Here is a 17,210-nt window from a genome sequence, read left to right as displayed (position 1 = left end):
AACAGAAAATCCAGTGGAGAGCTGAATTAAACACTTTCATATGGTAGAATTTACAGCTTGATGGGTCTGTATTGAGTGTGCTCTCCTTCAATGTTTTTATTGCTACCTCTTCCTTTATAGACTCTTGGGTCAACAGCTTGGACCATGCTACCTGTTGACATCAGCTAACTTTTCAGTTGGTGCTCTCATTTCTATTATTTTTCTCATTTTTAGGTAGAAGCAACATCATGAGTGTAATATTCCTCTTTTTCCTGACTAATAGTAAACTCTTCTTTTTTAGCAAAATGAACCAACTTTGAAAAGTGTATTAAATTGTAAGCAGGAAAACAAACAAAATAATACTAGAAATCTGAACAATAATCAAAACTGATGGGAGTTAAAAGAAAAATATGTAAACAATAGCTAACTCTCATAAGTAAAAAAACAAAAACAAAACAAAATAAAACACAAACAAACACAAAACAAATTAATCTCAAGATAAGAATTTCAACAACACAGAAGTAACCTCTAGATTTCAGTAATCTTCTACAGTGGAATGACATAATTAAAAATGTGTGTAATATTCAAGTAAAAGAATAGTATATGAAAATAGCAATGAAGAATGTAGCAACAAATATATTATTGCAAAGCATATGGGCCTTTTGACAGGCTTGAGAACTAACAATGCATGTTTGTGTGGTGGTTTCACCTTGTTAGGCAGTTAAACCACACCACAACTGTTCTCTCACTCCCCCTCCTCAAAAGAAGAGGGAGGGAAGAAGACAGTATGCTGGAAAGAAAATAAGGTTCACAGGTTGAGATAAGGGTAATTTAATTAAGGGGATAAGGAAGAAGAAGGAAAAAGGAAACAAAACAAAACAAAAACAACCAACCAAACAACAACCAAACAAATAAACAAAAAACAAACAAACAAAAACAAACAAACAAACAAAAAAACCAAGCCAAGGCTGCATGGAAGCACAGAGAGAGAGAAAAAATTATTCTCTACTTCCCATCAATGAGTGATGTTTGGCCACATCCTGGGAAGCAGGGCCTCAATACACATAGCAGTTGTTGGGGAGGACAGATGTCTTCATAATGAGAGCCCTCCCTCTTCTTCCCCATTCCCCCTTTTATTGCTGAGTGTGACACCATACGGTATGGAATATCCCTTTGGTCGGTTTAGGTCAGCTGCCCTGGTGATGTCCCCTCCACTCTTCTTGCCCACCCCCAGCCTCCTGCAGGCTTGGAGGGAGTCTTGGTGCTGTGCCAGCACTGCTCAGCAATAGACAAGACATTGGTGTGATACCAGTGCTGTTCTAGCTACAAGTGCAGAGCACAGCACTGTATGGGCTGGTGGAGGGAAAGTTAACTCCGTCCCAGCCAGACCCGGTACAGTTTGTGTAGATGAAGACCGAGGGAACACCAGTACATTCTTCTATATCCCACCAGAAGCTGCAAGTGAAAACTTGAAACACTTCAAGAGTAGAGGCAAAATGGCATAGTCTGGTCAAAACTATGCTAATTACTCTTTCTCAGCCTTCAGAATGTGGTAGCCATCGCCAAATCGCTCAGTGTCTTACTGTCTCTGGCTCATATCAACTCCCAAACCAAACCTGCTCTGGTTGAGAGCTAGTGGTCCTGGAGGTAAATTGTGCTGGGTCTGCTGTAACAGCTTACTGCTATGGATGATTGCTTCCAGCCATGGGAAATTTCCACAGTGTAGCTGTAGCTTAGAGTGCTTCCCCTCCCTTTGGGTGCCTTCTGGAATAAGCAGCAGTGTACATTTATGCCAGATACAGAGGTGTCTGCTGCCACAGCTTGTGAATCCCAAATTGCAGTGCGAGTTGTCTATGTGGCTGGCATAATAATAATAATAAAATCCACAGATGGCTGGTGTACCATCTGGCTGAGTCTTAGGACTGAAGTTGTCTTGCAGGGGGGTTCCTGTCCCTGACACCCTGACTGTGCTAAGAATTCCTAAGTGTTTACCAGTGTTGCCCCTTTCTTCACTCTCCTCCTGGTCTTGATCTTGGGCAAATGCTCTTGTTGAGGCCAAATAAAGTTCATTTATATTATCAGAGAAACCTCATTTAATTGGCTGACAGCTGCAAAGTGCGTGATTTAATGGGCTGAGGAAGAGATGTGGTCAGCAGATGATCTCATTCTCGTGTGCAATGGAAGAATAAAAGCATGCTATTTACTAGGTGTCATATTTTAATAAATAGGTAATTTTTCATGGGAAAAAAACAAGGCCTTTTGTTTCCAGGTACACTAATGAATGAATAACTGCAAATGAGTCATAATTTTTGTCATATGAAAATGGGGTATTTTAAAGGAGTGATGAGGAAGTGGATGGGATGAGATACCTTTGGAGGATTTTGGACAAGCTAAAATACATGCAAGTCATACATTCATAGCTCCCCAAAAGGGAATTTAAACACAAAATAGTCCCTGAAACCTCTCTTCATACTCTGTAACTCATGTTTCTTTGCAAAAGAAGCTACAGCTACTGCACACTAAAACTACCCCCAGGTGTATGCTGCCTGAACAGATGGTCCTGGAGTTGCAGCTTAAATGAGATCTTTAAACCAAACCACTGTAAGAGCTCAGATTTGTTCTCAAACGGATATACAAACTGAACATTAATGGAAATGTTATGTTGTTTGTGGGCAGGAGGTCATAAGACTGGACTGTCCTATGGAAGAAAACAGCACAAAGGTATCTAGCAGGTATGTGGTATGTTCCTACGCTTGCCCTTAGGAACAGCTGTTTTTCCTACCTGTGAATAGTATACTTGTTTCTGGTGACTGAGTAATTCACAGGATTGAAATGGACTATCATTTCCAGTCTTTTCATGTCTCCTGGAGAAAAAAAAAATGGACGAATTGTGTCTGCAAAATATAGTTCAATACAGGATATGTCATAGGTCTCACTATATAACTCATTTTATAAATACTAAACATATTACGACTTCTTGGTCCTTTTTCTGCCCTTCATCTGCTTTTATCAACTTCATTTGGCTTTGAGTTCTGAGTTAGAAGAGGTGTAAATGCATTAAAATAAAAATAATGCAAGACGATCAGTGTGACAGCATAACCTGGAGTTAGAGGCACACTTCCGGCTCCAGTCCATATCATTTATGACAAATTATATTATTTTAAATAGCCAGCCAGGTAAATCACATATTGATTAACTTTACCTAATAGTAAATAATATATCTTGAGAAACTACATCTTTTCAAAGTCTGTATTTAAGAGTATAGCTATCAATCAAAATTGATTCATTCTCAAGATAAATATTGATTCTTACCCAATATGTATAATTGATTGAGCTGAAAAAGTGGTGAGTACTGTATCTATTTTCTTCTGCCTAAAGTGAAACAACAGAGAGACTGTTTATGGAGCAAATAAAAATGTATTATGAAATTTGAGTCTAATATTTGAGAAAAAAAACTAATTTAAACACAGTAATGATTCCTAACAAAGACTCATTAATAATACTTGCCTAAAACAAACAAACAAACAAAAGAACAAAAAAACTTTCTCAAACTAAATGGAGATATAAAACTCCTTTTGCCTGACAGTGAGAAAAAGCAGACTTTCTAATGTGAGCTAGGATTAATAATATTTAATTTAATAATAATAAAAAGTAAACTAAAATAAGTTAATTTCTTCAAACATATTTTTAAAATTAGCATTTTTAAAACAGGAAGTTATTCACTTTATGTCAAATTTATTTTGATTTCTTGCTATCCATTTTTCAGAATTACATTCACACTACTCTAGAAACTTAGAATCACACAATTCTTGAAAAGTCTGCTGCTTAATCTCCTAAAAACTAAGATATGAAAATTATTCTTTTTCCATCTGTATAAAACTTATCCCAAACTTAAACAGTTTGCTGGTCCAAGTGCAAGAATAATAAAAACAAGAAGTAAGTCAATATGCATCAAAATCGAGAAGTTATGGCAGCAAAATTTGTTCATTGTCCTTGGAATAAAAAGTGTATGTTTAAGAGAGAATTTTAATGTGTCTAGCAGACTACAGGAGGACTTTCTAGAATTATTTTCATAAGGCTCTTTTCTGCTCACTTTTCTCTAAATAAATGTTTCCTTTTGTCCTTTCTGTTTAATTTTTAAATATTTCCCTTATTTCAAATCATCCACCTCTTCACACTTTTCCCTACCCTATAATTATGCTTTACTGTATAATTATGTTTTTTAAAATGTAAAATACAAGATAGGAAATAAGAGAGTAAAAACCTAGTTGATGGTAATAATTTGATATCATTGGGTCTGTAAGATGTATAATACAAAAGTGCTCATGCATAGATAAAAAGCACATATTTTACATACAAATAATAATTATCTGTAGTAAACATCAGAAAAATAAATGATGGATGACATCATCAACATCTTCTAAAATAATTTTGTTCTTGTGTTCTTTACCTAGATTAAATGTAACAACAATTTAAATGGAAAAAAAAAAAAGAAAACTTTCAAAATTTGCTGTACTACTACCCAGATAACCGTTAATAGGTTTACTACATATGAATGGAAAAGCAATGGTCCAATTCAAAGGTCAGGTGAAACCAAAACTCTACAGATTATATTCCCACTTCTATTTTATTGTAAACATAAACTACTTTGCACTATAGCAGCATTAGAAAGTAACTGTAACACTGGCAGGAGAATTTCTTTTAGGAATTTCGTTAAATGATGTGTCATCATGGCCCCTCAGATAAGGAAAATAAATATGCTATATTAGAGATATACAGTTTAGAGTTCTCACAGTATAGATTTTTTTTCCTTCTTGGTATCTCCTCTGGGAAACTGAAATCAAGTTTAATCTTTGCCTTAGTATTATATTTAATCATTGCTGTATAAAGCATTTATGCATTTCCAAGTCAAACACTTCCTTGAGGCACTGAAGAAATTCAAAACATAGTCTTTTGTGTAAGCTTTTTCCTCTGATCCGTCACATGCAATATTAGTATGCTTTCCAATTATTTCTAACTCAAATCTGCTGAAAGCATGAAACAAGTGCTTAAGTAATACTGACCTTTAAAATAATTCCTTTTATTTCTTGGGGCATGTTTGTTTCTTCTTAGCAGACAACTATTAGCGATTTAATAAACCAGAACTATTGGCTGAGGAAACAACTACAACACAATTTCTTTCTAGCCACTTGAAATGTAATATATTTGTATGTAAATAGAATTACAGTAAAATTCTCTCAGAAGAGTGCAAGAGTGTCTTTTTGGTGCCAATACCAGGATTATGGTTGTCTATAGAAGTGCTTTGTGCCCATAAGCCACCATTACACCATCATTTATGGTTTCTTCTATTGGAACTCAAGGTACTTCCTGAGGGGGCACATCTGTCGTGCTTCCACCCTCCCTCAAGATGTAGACATGAGATATCTTTCTTGTGAAAACTGACACAGTTCCACGAAAAGTTTTCATTTCAATAATCTGCTTTTTTTTCTTTCTTTCTTTTTTTTTTTCTTTTCTTTTTTTCATCTGGGAGAGCTATGTCGTTGAAACCTTCCTTCTCCACTTTATGTCTCATCAGCCCATCTCACTGTCTCACAGCCACCAGATCCTGTTCACACTGGTGTCTCTGGTCCTTCTCCTGCTTCCAGACTCCAAGCTTAATGTTTCATCATTGTTTTCCTTCCCCTTCCAGTCCTAGGCTGCCTTTTTCAATCTCATCTTTATTTCTTTCTAGCATGGGATTTTTCCCCTCAAGAGAGCTTTCTTCTCTGCCTGCCCTGGGTTCCAGCAAAGCACAACAGCAGCAAGAGAAAGACTCCCAGATTTATTAAGCAGTAGCTGTGCACCAAAAGCAAGAGAGGCCAGAAGACCTCAACAACAATATTATGTTTCAGCATTGATCAACATTAATTATTAGCAGTACTGATGTCCTAGCTCCAACCTCATTATATCACCAGGCAAATATATTTGTTTTAGACACTACAATGATTTTAATTTGAATTCTATGTATAGCTCTAACTGTAAGCATGTAAGCAAATCTTAAGATTGGGCTTTCTGAACATCTGTGGGGGTCATGTTGTCCTCAATTTTATTCTCAGACTCTAAACTACTGTTATTACTAGAAATAGAAACCACAATACTAGCAGCTACTGTCCATTAAAATGAGAGAAGTTTTGTATTATGGGATTTAGATCAAAGGAACACTGTTTTAATTCATTAAAACAGCTGATTTCTCTGGTTACCTGTCAGACATACAAAGCTTTCTATCATCTTCTGAGGAATTTAGATGCATTTACATGGATTACAGCTACAATTTTAGAAACTATTTCCAAATGGTTTTAGAAACCAATTCTATTTTAAATCAAATATCCCTGGCACCATATTCATCTCAGCTACATCTATGCTGGGGAAAAGCTACTTTTTCCATTTGCTGGGTTAAATTGTCCCAGGCACATCCCCACTCAAATCAGCATGGTTTGTATCTCTGGTCATTGTTTCCAGGGAGAGGAACACCCAGGCACACAAGGCAGGTGGGCAACAGCCCACCAACAACAGCAACGTGCTTTGATCACAGCTGTGAGCAGCAAACAAGAGTCACAGGGTAACATGAGGACCCATTGAACACCTGAAGCACAATTGTGAGATAACCCTTGTGTTTATAAACTTCACCACATAAAGATACAATTTGACATTCTGAAAGTTTAGTACCAGGACAACACTGCTAAACTGTTGAACATCAATATTAAACAGAAGAAGCAAGGACTGATGCTCTATGAACTTACTGTTTATTGTCATTATAGCCTGCAATTTGGGAACATTTAATCTTTTGGGGGTTTGAAAAGTATTGTAGATGGTGAATAACATTCCTTTCACAATAACTGACTATTTAAACTTCCAGGAATCAGTCAACATCTTTAGCAGTTATAAAAATGTACATGTAATTAAAGCAAAAAGTAACGGTGATATTGTTTGTGGAAAAATAAGCCTGTGATTTGATGCACTGATCAGGTTACAAGCAACCAGCGTTAATTCTTTTTTATAAAAATTAGAGCTGAAGATGTTTAATCAGATGCTTACATTTAATTGAAACATCAGCACATTAACACTATTTAAAACAAACAAATACACACAAAAGATTATTACTAAGAAGCTGCTAGATATCTCAAATAGTTCAAATCCTAGTCTCAAATGACAGTCAGTGAGCTTTTTACCACAGACTTTCACTGATCACAGTGAGTGGCAATTATCCATGCCTTGAATAGATTAAACGTAACTTCACATTGTAATGCTAACAAAATCACAGTACATGACAGCCATGTGGCAAGGCAGATAAATAAACATTTAAAAGGATTTTCTAAATCCATTTAGGCTTATATTTGCCAAGAAGCACACCAGTCATTTTTTGAGGATAATTTCTTCCACTGTCTGATTGGTCAAAGGGACAGTTTTGACCTTTGCTGGTTTTGTGTTTGGTGGCTTTTTCATTAGGACCAGTAAGAATGCTAGGAATGTGAGAATGTTAGAATGTAAACTTCATTTCGATTCAAGATGGTGTGAAAGTGAATACAGAGCCTTGCAACTGAATAAAGCTGAGTTGATATTATTAGAAGTGGATGATGACTGAGACTGCTAGCAGCTGCAGAAAAGAGTCAAACTCTCTTTCCAGCCCTCTTAACTCAGTATAAAAAGTGGTCAGGAAAGTCTCAGCGGTAACATTTGGGCAAATAGCAGCAATAACAGAGCAACAGGATAAGTGACATTCTTATATCCTTGCAAAAGAATTTGCCAATTGGCCTTTGCCAAATGAGGTAGTTCTCAGTCATTACCAATTAGTGGCTCTAATGTACCTGTTCTCCAAGACAAATGCCTATTCCTTAAGAGCTGAAAGCATCAAGGAGCATCACTGTTAACTAGAAAAACGCATTACATCTCTGCCTTGGGACAATATATTCCCATCTGTATTCTGGTGATTATACTAATATTTGTCTCATTATTAATACAGAGGCAAAACATTATCAAACAACCAAAATAATGTCTAAAACCTAGACATTTTCACATTAGTTATAAGGTGGACATGGGCAGCGCTCATACCTGTTTGTAGATTTGAGTACATGAGGGATGCTTAGCATATGGCTACACAGGTGAGCTGTGTGCAGGTGCCCTGGCAGTGTCAGGGGGCTGCAGGGGCCTCTGTGAGGAGAGGCCGGGGCTGCCCCATGCTGGACATGGCTGGTCCCAGCCAGCTCCAGTGGCCTCACCACAGGGCTTGTCTGGGCCCAGCAGCCACCCCGGGGGCACCTTGGGGAAACTATTTAATAAAGAGGGAAAAAGAAAGGAGGAGAAAACAAAAAGAGCAAGAAACAGCAGAGGGAATGGTATGGTCAGAAGAGGAGGAGGTGCTCCAGGTGCTGGAGCAGATAGCCAGCCCGTGTGGCCCCCATGCACAGCGGGGAGGTCAAGGTCAGCCCACAACAACGTGAAGCCTCCCAGGGCACCACAGACAGGGTCCTGGGTACATCATACCTGCGGACCTGCTCAGTAAAGCTATCTAGTAGCATCCAGTTTCTGTGAACCTAGGCAATGCTTTTTTAATACACTGTTCATCGTTATATTGATTTTTAAGTGGTTTCCTCTCCCAGGGTACAACAGGTAAGCTATAAATTGGCGTGCTGTAGTCGGTAACAGATCTAACCATATGGCATCGAGTCCGTTCCTAGTGCATATTAAAAATCAAAATTAAAAGAGTGTGGAACAACTCAGATATCATCTGAGTATTGTTCCCTGTGAATTGCTTGTGAACAGTGCTACAGCTCTTAATTCCTGATTTTTAATCTCTCACATCACTGGAATCAATGCATTGGGACTGTCAGTCCAAACGGCACAGAAACACGTTGGAGTGCTATGCTGGGACACAGTCACTGTCCATGTCAGCATTACCATGGGTGTGTGTGGTCACACACTTGAGGAACAGGACAGCATGCTGTTCCTAAGACACGTATTTGCTAGTGACACATTTCCCCATTTGTAGTGCGCTGCTGCTCTCTCTTTCTAACTTTGGATTTAACACACTTGGCACAGCTGGGCAAATGGCAGATCTGACAGCTAATTGCCTGACAAGAGGTCTACACCATGCAATTTGCTGGTCCTGTGGCATGGAAATGGGAGATGACAGCCAAAAAATTAGTGTCGTGTTAAAAATATTGTCATCGGCAGTGAGAACTAACTGAATTTGCTTTTCTGTTTAGAATTTTATTTGTTAATGAAGTAACTCCTAAAATCAGAAGTACAGAGTTTGGATAAAAGCTTGAGAACAGAAATCCACTTTTTTTTTTTCTTCTTTTTTTTCCCCCTTTTTTTACCCATGGATAAAGTAACACATCTGAATGCTAACGGGGTCTGACACCTGAAGGTGTGCCAATCACATAAAATGTGTTTGTATCTTCAAGAGGTAGGCCACTCTTTGGTAAATCCCTGAATCCTGTGAAGGCTGAAAGAGCTGAAGGTGTTCAGCTAAAAGGTCAAGGAGCTTTCATAGCTCCCTGATAAAGGTTGGAGATTTCAATTATGTTTAGGCTTCTGACTTTTTGTTCCTATGTCCAGTAGTTCTGGATTATTATTTTTTTTTTCCCTCTCAATCTCAGAAACATTCCCAGGACAGGAAAAAAAAAATAAAATGATTTCAGCTTTTCTGAAAATAAAGGCATTTGGCTTAAACGCTCAGCCTATTCACATGAACATCTTTATTTATATCAAAAAAAAACACGGGAAATGCAGTTTCATTCTCATTTAAAATATTTTAAGGTATCTGTATTTTATCAAAGCTTTCTCTCATCTCTCTTCCTCACTGTAACCATCCCCTCAAAAACTTTAGAAATAGTGTAAAGAATTAAGATTGCTGACAAATGAAAAAAAAGTTTTAAAAGACACTGCATAGCAGTAGAGTTTGATAAAGCATAGGCAAACTGCTGTTTTCATACAGAACTTCTGGATAAAATATCTCTATATATGCCATATATCTTGCCTAAAGCCATCAGACAGTCAAAAACATTTATGTTAAAAATTTACTCTCATTAAGCTACACAACTAATAAAAACATCTACCCAAACAAAGCAGCCCAAATCACATACGCTGGCATTTTAAAGGCCCTGAATTTCCAAAGTATTTACTTTCAAACTTGTGAAATCTCTGTCAAGAATTCTTAAGGTGTGCATCCCTTTACACAGAACAAATGTGTCTTTTCCATGGAAACAGTAGCAGAATGGTGCATTGTTTTGTACTTGTTCAAAATGAAATAATTAGTTTTGTTTTCAAATATATACAGTGAAAGATGTTTTATTTTATTATACAGAGCACATTAACAGCTCTCACCCCTCCTCGCCCCCCCCCTTTAAGTTCTGCTGTCTTGAATGAAGAAAACATAATGTTTAATACCTGCCTTTTATATTTTGTTGTTTACATTTTTACTGTTTACATTAAGGAGCTCTAAAGAAGTATTAATACCCCTATTTTGCAGAATCTCAAGGTCACGCAACTACAGCAATTGGATCTGCATACAAAGTGTCTTGGATTTGTTCTGACCATTAGCTTGCATTGTTTCCAGACATCGAGTAATGGCATAGAAATATCAGAGTATGCTAGACAGTTCCATCTAAATGACTCTATATCCATCACTGATGTCCATCCAGGCATATTAGAACTCATGTGAACTCTAAGAGTATATCTACAGAAATTACTTCTTATCAAGAAAAAGTTTCTTGTTTTCAAAGTGTACTGCAAATGTATTAATTGTTCAACAGCTAATATATAAAAATAATACACATGCATAGATATGATCAAGGTTTATGATATCTTTCTTGCATGAAAGAGAGTAAGTGCTTCTTACTATCGTACTAAACAATATGCAAGAGAAGGGAATAAACTATAATAGCATATTACTATTGTCTACAATATAATTTTCTTCACTCAGCTTTTCTCTGTAAACAATTTATAATAATGAGAAATAGAATACAGAAAGTTTATGTGGTAATAAAGGTAAATTGAGGCCTATAATGAAGACTGTAGAGGTGTAAACTTCACAGAATAACAGCATGGAAATTATATTTTTCATTTGTGGAAAACTGCCCACAAAATTTCACCTTAATTCCTCATAATTTCTGAGTTCTCAAACCTGAATATATAGCAGTTTCTTTTTGTTGTTAAGTTTTATTGCAAGCTATGCAGTGTATTTCTATGAAGTAAAATAATGTACTACAGTCTTTATATTTAAATAGCTTCTTAGTTTAATTATTAATATCATTAATAGATGTTACTTAGGTGTAATAAAGTGTTTTTCTCACGTTTTAGCATACATGACTCATGAACAATACATTCTATATTAATATGTTAATATAAAAGTGTGCTTGCAAAAAAGTCTAAGAAAGTGTGCTTTATTCAGTAATGAGGGACTTCATAAATGGTTCTCAAACATCAAGAGACTACAGGATTTAGGAATGAATAAAAAAACTTAAATTATTCATGAATTTTTTTGATGACTCTTTTCAGTTACACTATTTTTTAAAAACTGAAGCTGGATCTGCTTTTGTATTTGTTACAGTGTCCCAGGAGGATCTTGTGCCAAGAGAAGAACATGTAAGGTATGTTCCTCCTTCCCTTTCTACCCTGCAAGATGCTGGGTGAAGGGGTAAGTGCAGATTTCCACTCTTTACCCTTACTGCAGGCTGTGTGCTTTCAGATGACATGTAGATGTTGGTAAGGAACATATTCTGTCTCTGAACCAGAAGCTTTGTTATAAATTCAGAAATCTGATAAAATAGGAAATAAATTTGCAGAGTTCAAGTATAAAGATCATCTGCACAAGATAAACTTTCATTGAGAATTATTTCAAAATTTGAAATAGAAAAAATACAATATGTCCTCATTAGAAGTCTTTAGAGTTAAGAATTTGGTTGCTTCCACGCATTCATACAGTGAGAATCTAATATTAGATCTCGTGGCCAATTAAAAATGGCTTTGGGTGAAAGTAAATAATGGAAAGAAATTGTTTCACACCATTTGTGAATGATTTTCTCAGCAGGAGAAAAATAGTAGTTTTAAGCGTGAAGTTTTATTTTTAGTGTTCACACTAAAAGTGAAATCTAGAATGTGAACTAACTTTTTTATTAAAGAGCATTTAAGACTTTTTAGTTTGTGGAGAGAATTCAGAGGTAAATACTGAAGCCCAGTCTTCCAATTGCATTGCAAGATTTTTCACTGTTATCCAGACAGGAATTACATTTTTTCCAAGTTTCAGCTTTGAGACTTAATGTCTAGTTTAAGCTATTCACCTAACCTACTGCTTAAGATAAGAAAAAAAGACAACTTAGTCACAATTCCTCCATCATTTTAAGGGGATGATTCTTGAAATTGTGTACCTTGTTTTCTTCATTGAAAGAAGCTGTATCATAGCTTAATTCACATCAGTCTTTTAGAGGGCTACAGCTTAGTGAAGTAAATTTTGCTATAAGTAACAAGTTAAACTGGGAAAGCAGAGTTTGTATTACATTATTTTAATAACCGATAAGCAAGATGTCTAAGCCAACATGACCTTTTAGATCCCCTTTTTAGTACATGGACAAAGACTGATATTTTCAGAGAGCTGACAGGTGATAATGACTCTAGCCTCCACTGTCTCTGGAGCAGAGACAACTACATTAAATTTGACATTAAACTTTAGGCAGGAAAATCAGGAGATGCAGTTAGAAGAGCATGTAACAAATTCTAAATTTTATTCCCATTCTTGTGGATTTTGATATATTTCTTTTTGGAGGAAAAAAATAAAAATAAAAATAACAGGAGTCCAAAGAGAATAAACAACTTTTTTTTTTTTTTTTTTTTTTTTTTTTTTTTTTTTTTAAGGGGAGAGGTATCATTAGCAACTGTAGTTTACAATGATGGTTCTTGTGATTTCTAAAGGCAGGAATAAGGACATTCTTGTTCAACAGCAGTTAATGAATCCCATACTGATTTTGGTGGTATTGAATATAATCCAAAGAATGAAAAGGTAATCTATGTGATGTTGATTTATGTCTGTCTTAATGTAACTTAAAATAATAAAATAATAAAATGCCCCAAAAAACTCTGGAGTAATGGTACATACCAAAATACCTAAATCTGAAATCCTGCAGTTTTTCATACTTTTGAATTATTGTCTTTCATTAAAAATGGTACTATTTGCAGACTGAAATGCTAAGATTGCCCTGCCAAAGTTAAAATCATGCTGAAAATCTGGAAGAGATTGGGGATTAATCATATATTTTATATTGAGCAACTTTTTTCCTCTGCACATAAACAAGCCTGAAATTAATCTAGCAGTACAAATCATAGTCAAGAAGTTATTGTATTGGTTCATTCAAGGGATGTATCCAGAAATCCATAATGTTTCAGGCAGTCAGATGCATTATTTTCTCATATTGTGGCATAAAGGATTTCTCAAACATAAACTTTCCAGAAAAAAAAGAGTAAAGTTTATTATTTTGTTTGTGTTTGTTTGTTTTACTTTTCTAGATAGTGTGGATGAACTAAGTTCTTGCCAATATTAAATCACAGTATTTTTTCTCTTAACTGTATAGTACTTGTACTTTGGTTGTATGTGATATCTTAAAAGAACTTAAGGTGATGGAAATATTTATCTAGATCTCCTTCTGACAGTTCCCCTATAAATAAGATATATTTTAGCTGTAAAGTAAATTACTAAACACATTACATGATAAAAAATGGTTTCTATATAACGAAGAGCCAAAATATTTTCTCAGCAGTACATCCCAATTCCCATTCATGTTACCCCATTAATGTATACAAGCTCGATTTTGGCTCAATGACTTTCCATTTTCTGAACAGATTTAGTAAAAAATGATACATTACCTATTATACTACAAGTGAATAGATTGCTTTTTCCGTTAAGAAAAATTGATTTCTTATTCTGTTTTTATCAGCAGTAGTAACTCTTCCTTTCTTCTATTTTAAATCATGGGATATATTTGTTTAAGCAAGAAAAATGAAATTACCTTTCTTCCAAATTTAGTATTACACATCTTCATATTAAAATCCAATTTAGAACAATGTTAGGTAGAATAAATATAGCTTCTCATTGCTTTCCTCATTTTGTCTACTGCTGTTCTAGTCATTTCAACTGACAAGAGCATTGAGCTGGGAGAGAAGCAAGGTAAATTCAGAAGGAACTGTGAATATATTATCATTGTCTTTATTTAGTAGTGCCATCAAATCATATAGAAAAATGACACTAGTTCAGTATTTTTATAGGCTGAGACCTCACTTGTAGTACAATATTCAGTGACCCTGAAACATATATTATGAAGTAACCTCAAGATGCACAAGCTCCCGTGGGCAAAAAAATATCAAATTCACATAAGGATGTTTTGCATTTAAATTACACAAATATCCAAGATATGTAAAACATACATTAGGGCAGGATATGGTCCTTTGAATGTTATTCTCAATGCTCGTACCAGCAGCAACGGTCATCTGAAAAAGGGATTCAAAGATTCTGCTGAATGGAACAGAATTTTATAAAGTGCTACAGTATATTTAAATTACACAATGTTAATAAGATGAATGTTATTAATTGTCATTCAAGCAAGCTGATCAGAGAGAAAAAAAATGTGGCTCAACTGACATTCACAAAGAAAAAATTAAAAGTATCGTTACATCTCTTGGCTAATGTAGTGCTGAGAACAACCAAATATTAAATCATTTGTGTGTTCTGTACCGTGCTCTGCAGAAGTGAACTCTGACACATTGTCAAACAGTCAGATAACTGTGGATAAATAATTGTACCTTGAAGGCTAGCTTTAAACTGAGTTCCCTACCTAAAGCAAGATAGACCCCTTCACAAGAAAGAAGGAAAGTAGGATTTTCTCCCCCAAATTACTCAAATTTAAACAGTTTACGGACAGACACACAAGAAAGTATTAAATTGCAAGGAAGAATTTACCTATTAAACAGATAATTTTTTCAAGCTGACTCAGACTCCTCTATTGTACCAAACAATCATAATAGTGGAAAATAGTATGCAAAAAGTTATATGTTGTTAAAAATCTGAAAGTCCCTTTTAAAGAATATTTTTTAACATTAAATGCCATTTTCCTTCATTTTTCATTACCTTTTCATGTGTTTTTGCAGAGCCCAACATAAAAAATTATTCTGTAGGCAATCTAACTAGGTTACATTCTTTGAGATCTCAATATTTACTTCAGAGGAAATTAACAGCAGAATTTTTTCAAAAAGTTTTATAAATACATTTTAGACATCTGGTTCAATCTACCCTGACTGCCATCTTAGAAGAAACAGTTGTAGACTAACCCTCTAAACTACTTCTTTCCATTGTTGAGAGTAACAATAAACATAACATTCATCCTAATTATAGTTGAGCTTTGTCATCTCTCAAAGTACATACTGACCAAAACTTTACTTCTGTGACTATTTACCACCTCACTTCGGTAAACCTGGTATTGATAGAGTATATATGTATATATAACTGATAGAGTTCTGAATAGACAGTATTTTTAGAGTTCTGAATAGGCAGTATTTTAATATTCAAGCATTTGTAATAGCACCGTATAACATCTGAATATACAACATAATGCAATGTGGGTTTTATAATGACTTTACTGTTATAACTTAAGATGAATTTAAACTTGACTATGTTGTGACTTATTTGTGCAGGAAATTAAAATGTGCATGTTTTCAGTATTTTTAATATTAGCCACAGGCATGTATGCATCTTTCTCTGTCTATGAAAAATATTGCCAATGCACTTCACGTTATGATTTGTAACAATTTTTAAATATTTGAAAGCACTTTAGACTTTCAATGCTTTAAAGTATAATTATGCTATTAGTGGGAAGAAAAAGAGTAAATCTGGAATTTTAAGCAAAACTCTCAATTCTGCCATTACCGACAAATTCTTATATTGCTTGTCTCAAATTTCTGTTCTTCAAATTCACACCCTTAAATATTTGAAAGCATTTTCATAATGATTTTTTATTATTTTTAAAGGAAATTTCACTTCATACAAAGTAGCTACTTTTGAAAAGAACATTTCCATGCAAAGCAACTTTGTGGCCAACTCATGGATAATGTTTAGATGGATTTTCAGAACACTGTTAATCCAGAATTTTGTAAGGAAGACACAGCCCACATTATGTCAGCATGACACTGTTTTAAATGAACGATATCTCAGCACAACAAAACACACACATTATGAACTTTATGTATTCAGTATTTGTCCTATACATCTTTCTTTATTACTAGCCTATCACTCATTAAATTTAATTTCAATGTTTTTACATATGCAACTATTAAAAAAAGTTGGAAACACATGCACCTGGATCAATGTGTAAATTATTTACACACTTATTGCACATTGTTTGATTTATATACATACAATATGTACACTATATATGATGATTTCTGATAATTTTGTCCTTTCATGTGAAAAGGAGGACTACTGTACACTTTTGACTGCTGCATCTGCGCTGTTATCTAATTCATCTTTTCTGTACCTAATTGTTTTAACAGCACTAATCTCCAAGTAATCTTAGCAATTTATTTCAAATTATGTTTTAAACATTTCCCCCTTTTTCTCTCTTGGAAAACTATGATGAAAGGTTTATTAAGGAAAGGTATAAAATTAACAGTGCTTAATTCTAGTAACTAATAGGTTTAAGGTCCAATATTTTGACTATTCAGGCCAGGAAATTTTACATAACTAGAAATGAGTGATCTCTAATCTTTCAAGGATGTAAGGCTGTTTTCTTACAGCTATGGTAATTTCCTATGCAACCATATTCATAGTATAGCTACTATGTCAAGTTCAAGGGAAGAGAACTGAAATAAAAATATTCAATAAAAAGAGTGAAACCTGTGCATTATTTCTAAAATTGTTTGTCTTCGAATTATGTGTGTTAAGGCAAGTATATTTTGTCATATTTAAATTTTGAGATACAAAATTCATGAATGAATTATGCAGTATAAGTAATGCGGCAATTCTCATCTCATGCATGTTGATAAAATATTTATTCTATTCAAGAAAGCATTTAATATTATAACACCTACTTAGTACTTTGTAGTCTAGTGACTATAAACTATTAAAACAGGGAGAGAATCCAAAACCAAAGCATGTATATGTTCTGGCTTGGGATGAGTGCTTCAACTACTGTTTGCTCTGAACCGCGTAC

The 17,210-nt window shown here is 34.8% G+C and overlaps 1 protein-coding gene and 1 long non-coding RNA gene across 17 annotated transcripts in view; one reads left to right on the top strand and one right to left on the bottom strand.

Moving 5' to 3' along the window:
• The window catches only part of PPFIA2 (PTPRF interacting protein alpha 2), a 343,054-nt gene that overhangs the window by 151,533 nt on the left and 174,311 nt on the right, over nt 1-17,210 (bottom strand). For 12 of the 16 annotated variants that reach the window (XM_083807695.1, XM_083807685.1, XM_083807694.1 and 9 more), the window contains one exon: nt 14,434-14,496. The exons of the other annotated variants lie outside the window; for them this stretch is intronic. In XM_083807695.1, coding sequence (XP_083663821.1) covers nt 14,434-14,496 — 63 coding nt within the window. The remainder of the gene's footprint in view (nt 1-14,433; nt 14,497-17,210) is intronic. 16 annotated transcript variants of the gene reach the window in all.
• On the top strand, nt 303-6,480 carry LOC310885091. The gene is made up of 2 exons (XR_014574553.1): nt 303-2,711; nt 5,711-6,480. It is a non-coding gene; the product is annotated as an uncharacterized lncRNA (long non-coding RNA).

Source organism: Anser anser (assembly GCF_964211835.1).
Source record: "Anser anser genome assembly, chromosome: 1".
NCBI lineage: Eukaryota > Metazoa > Chordata > Aves > Anseriformes > Anatidae > Anser > Anser anser.
Note: the sequence above shows the minus strand (reverse complement) of the source record. Positions and strands in the feature narration are given on the sequence as shown.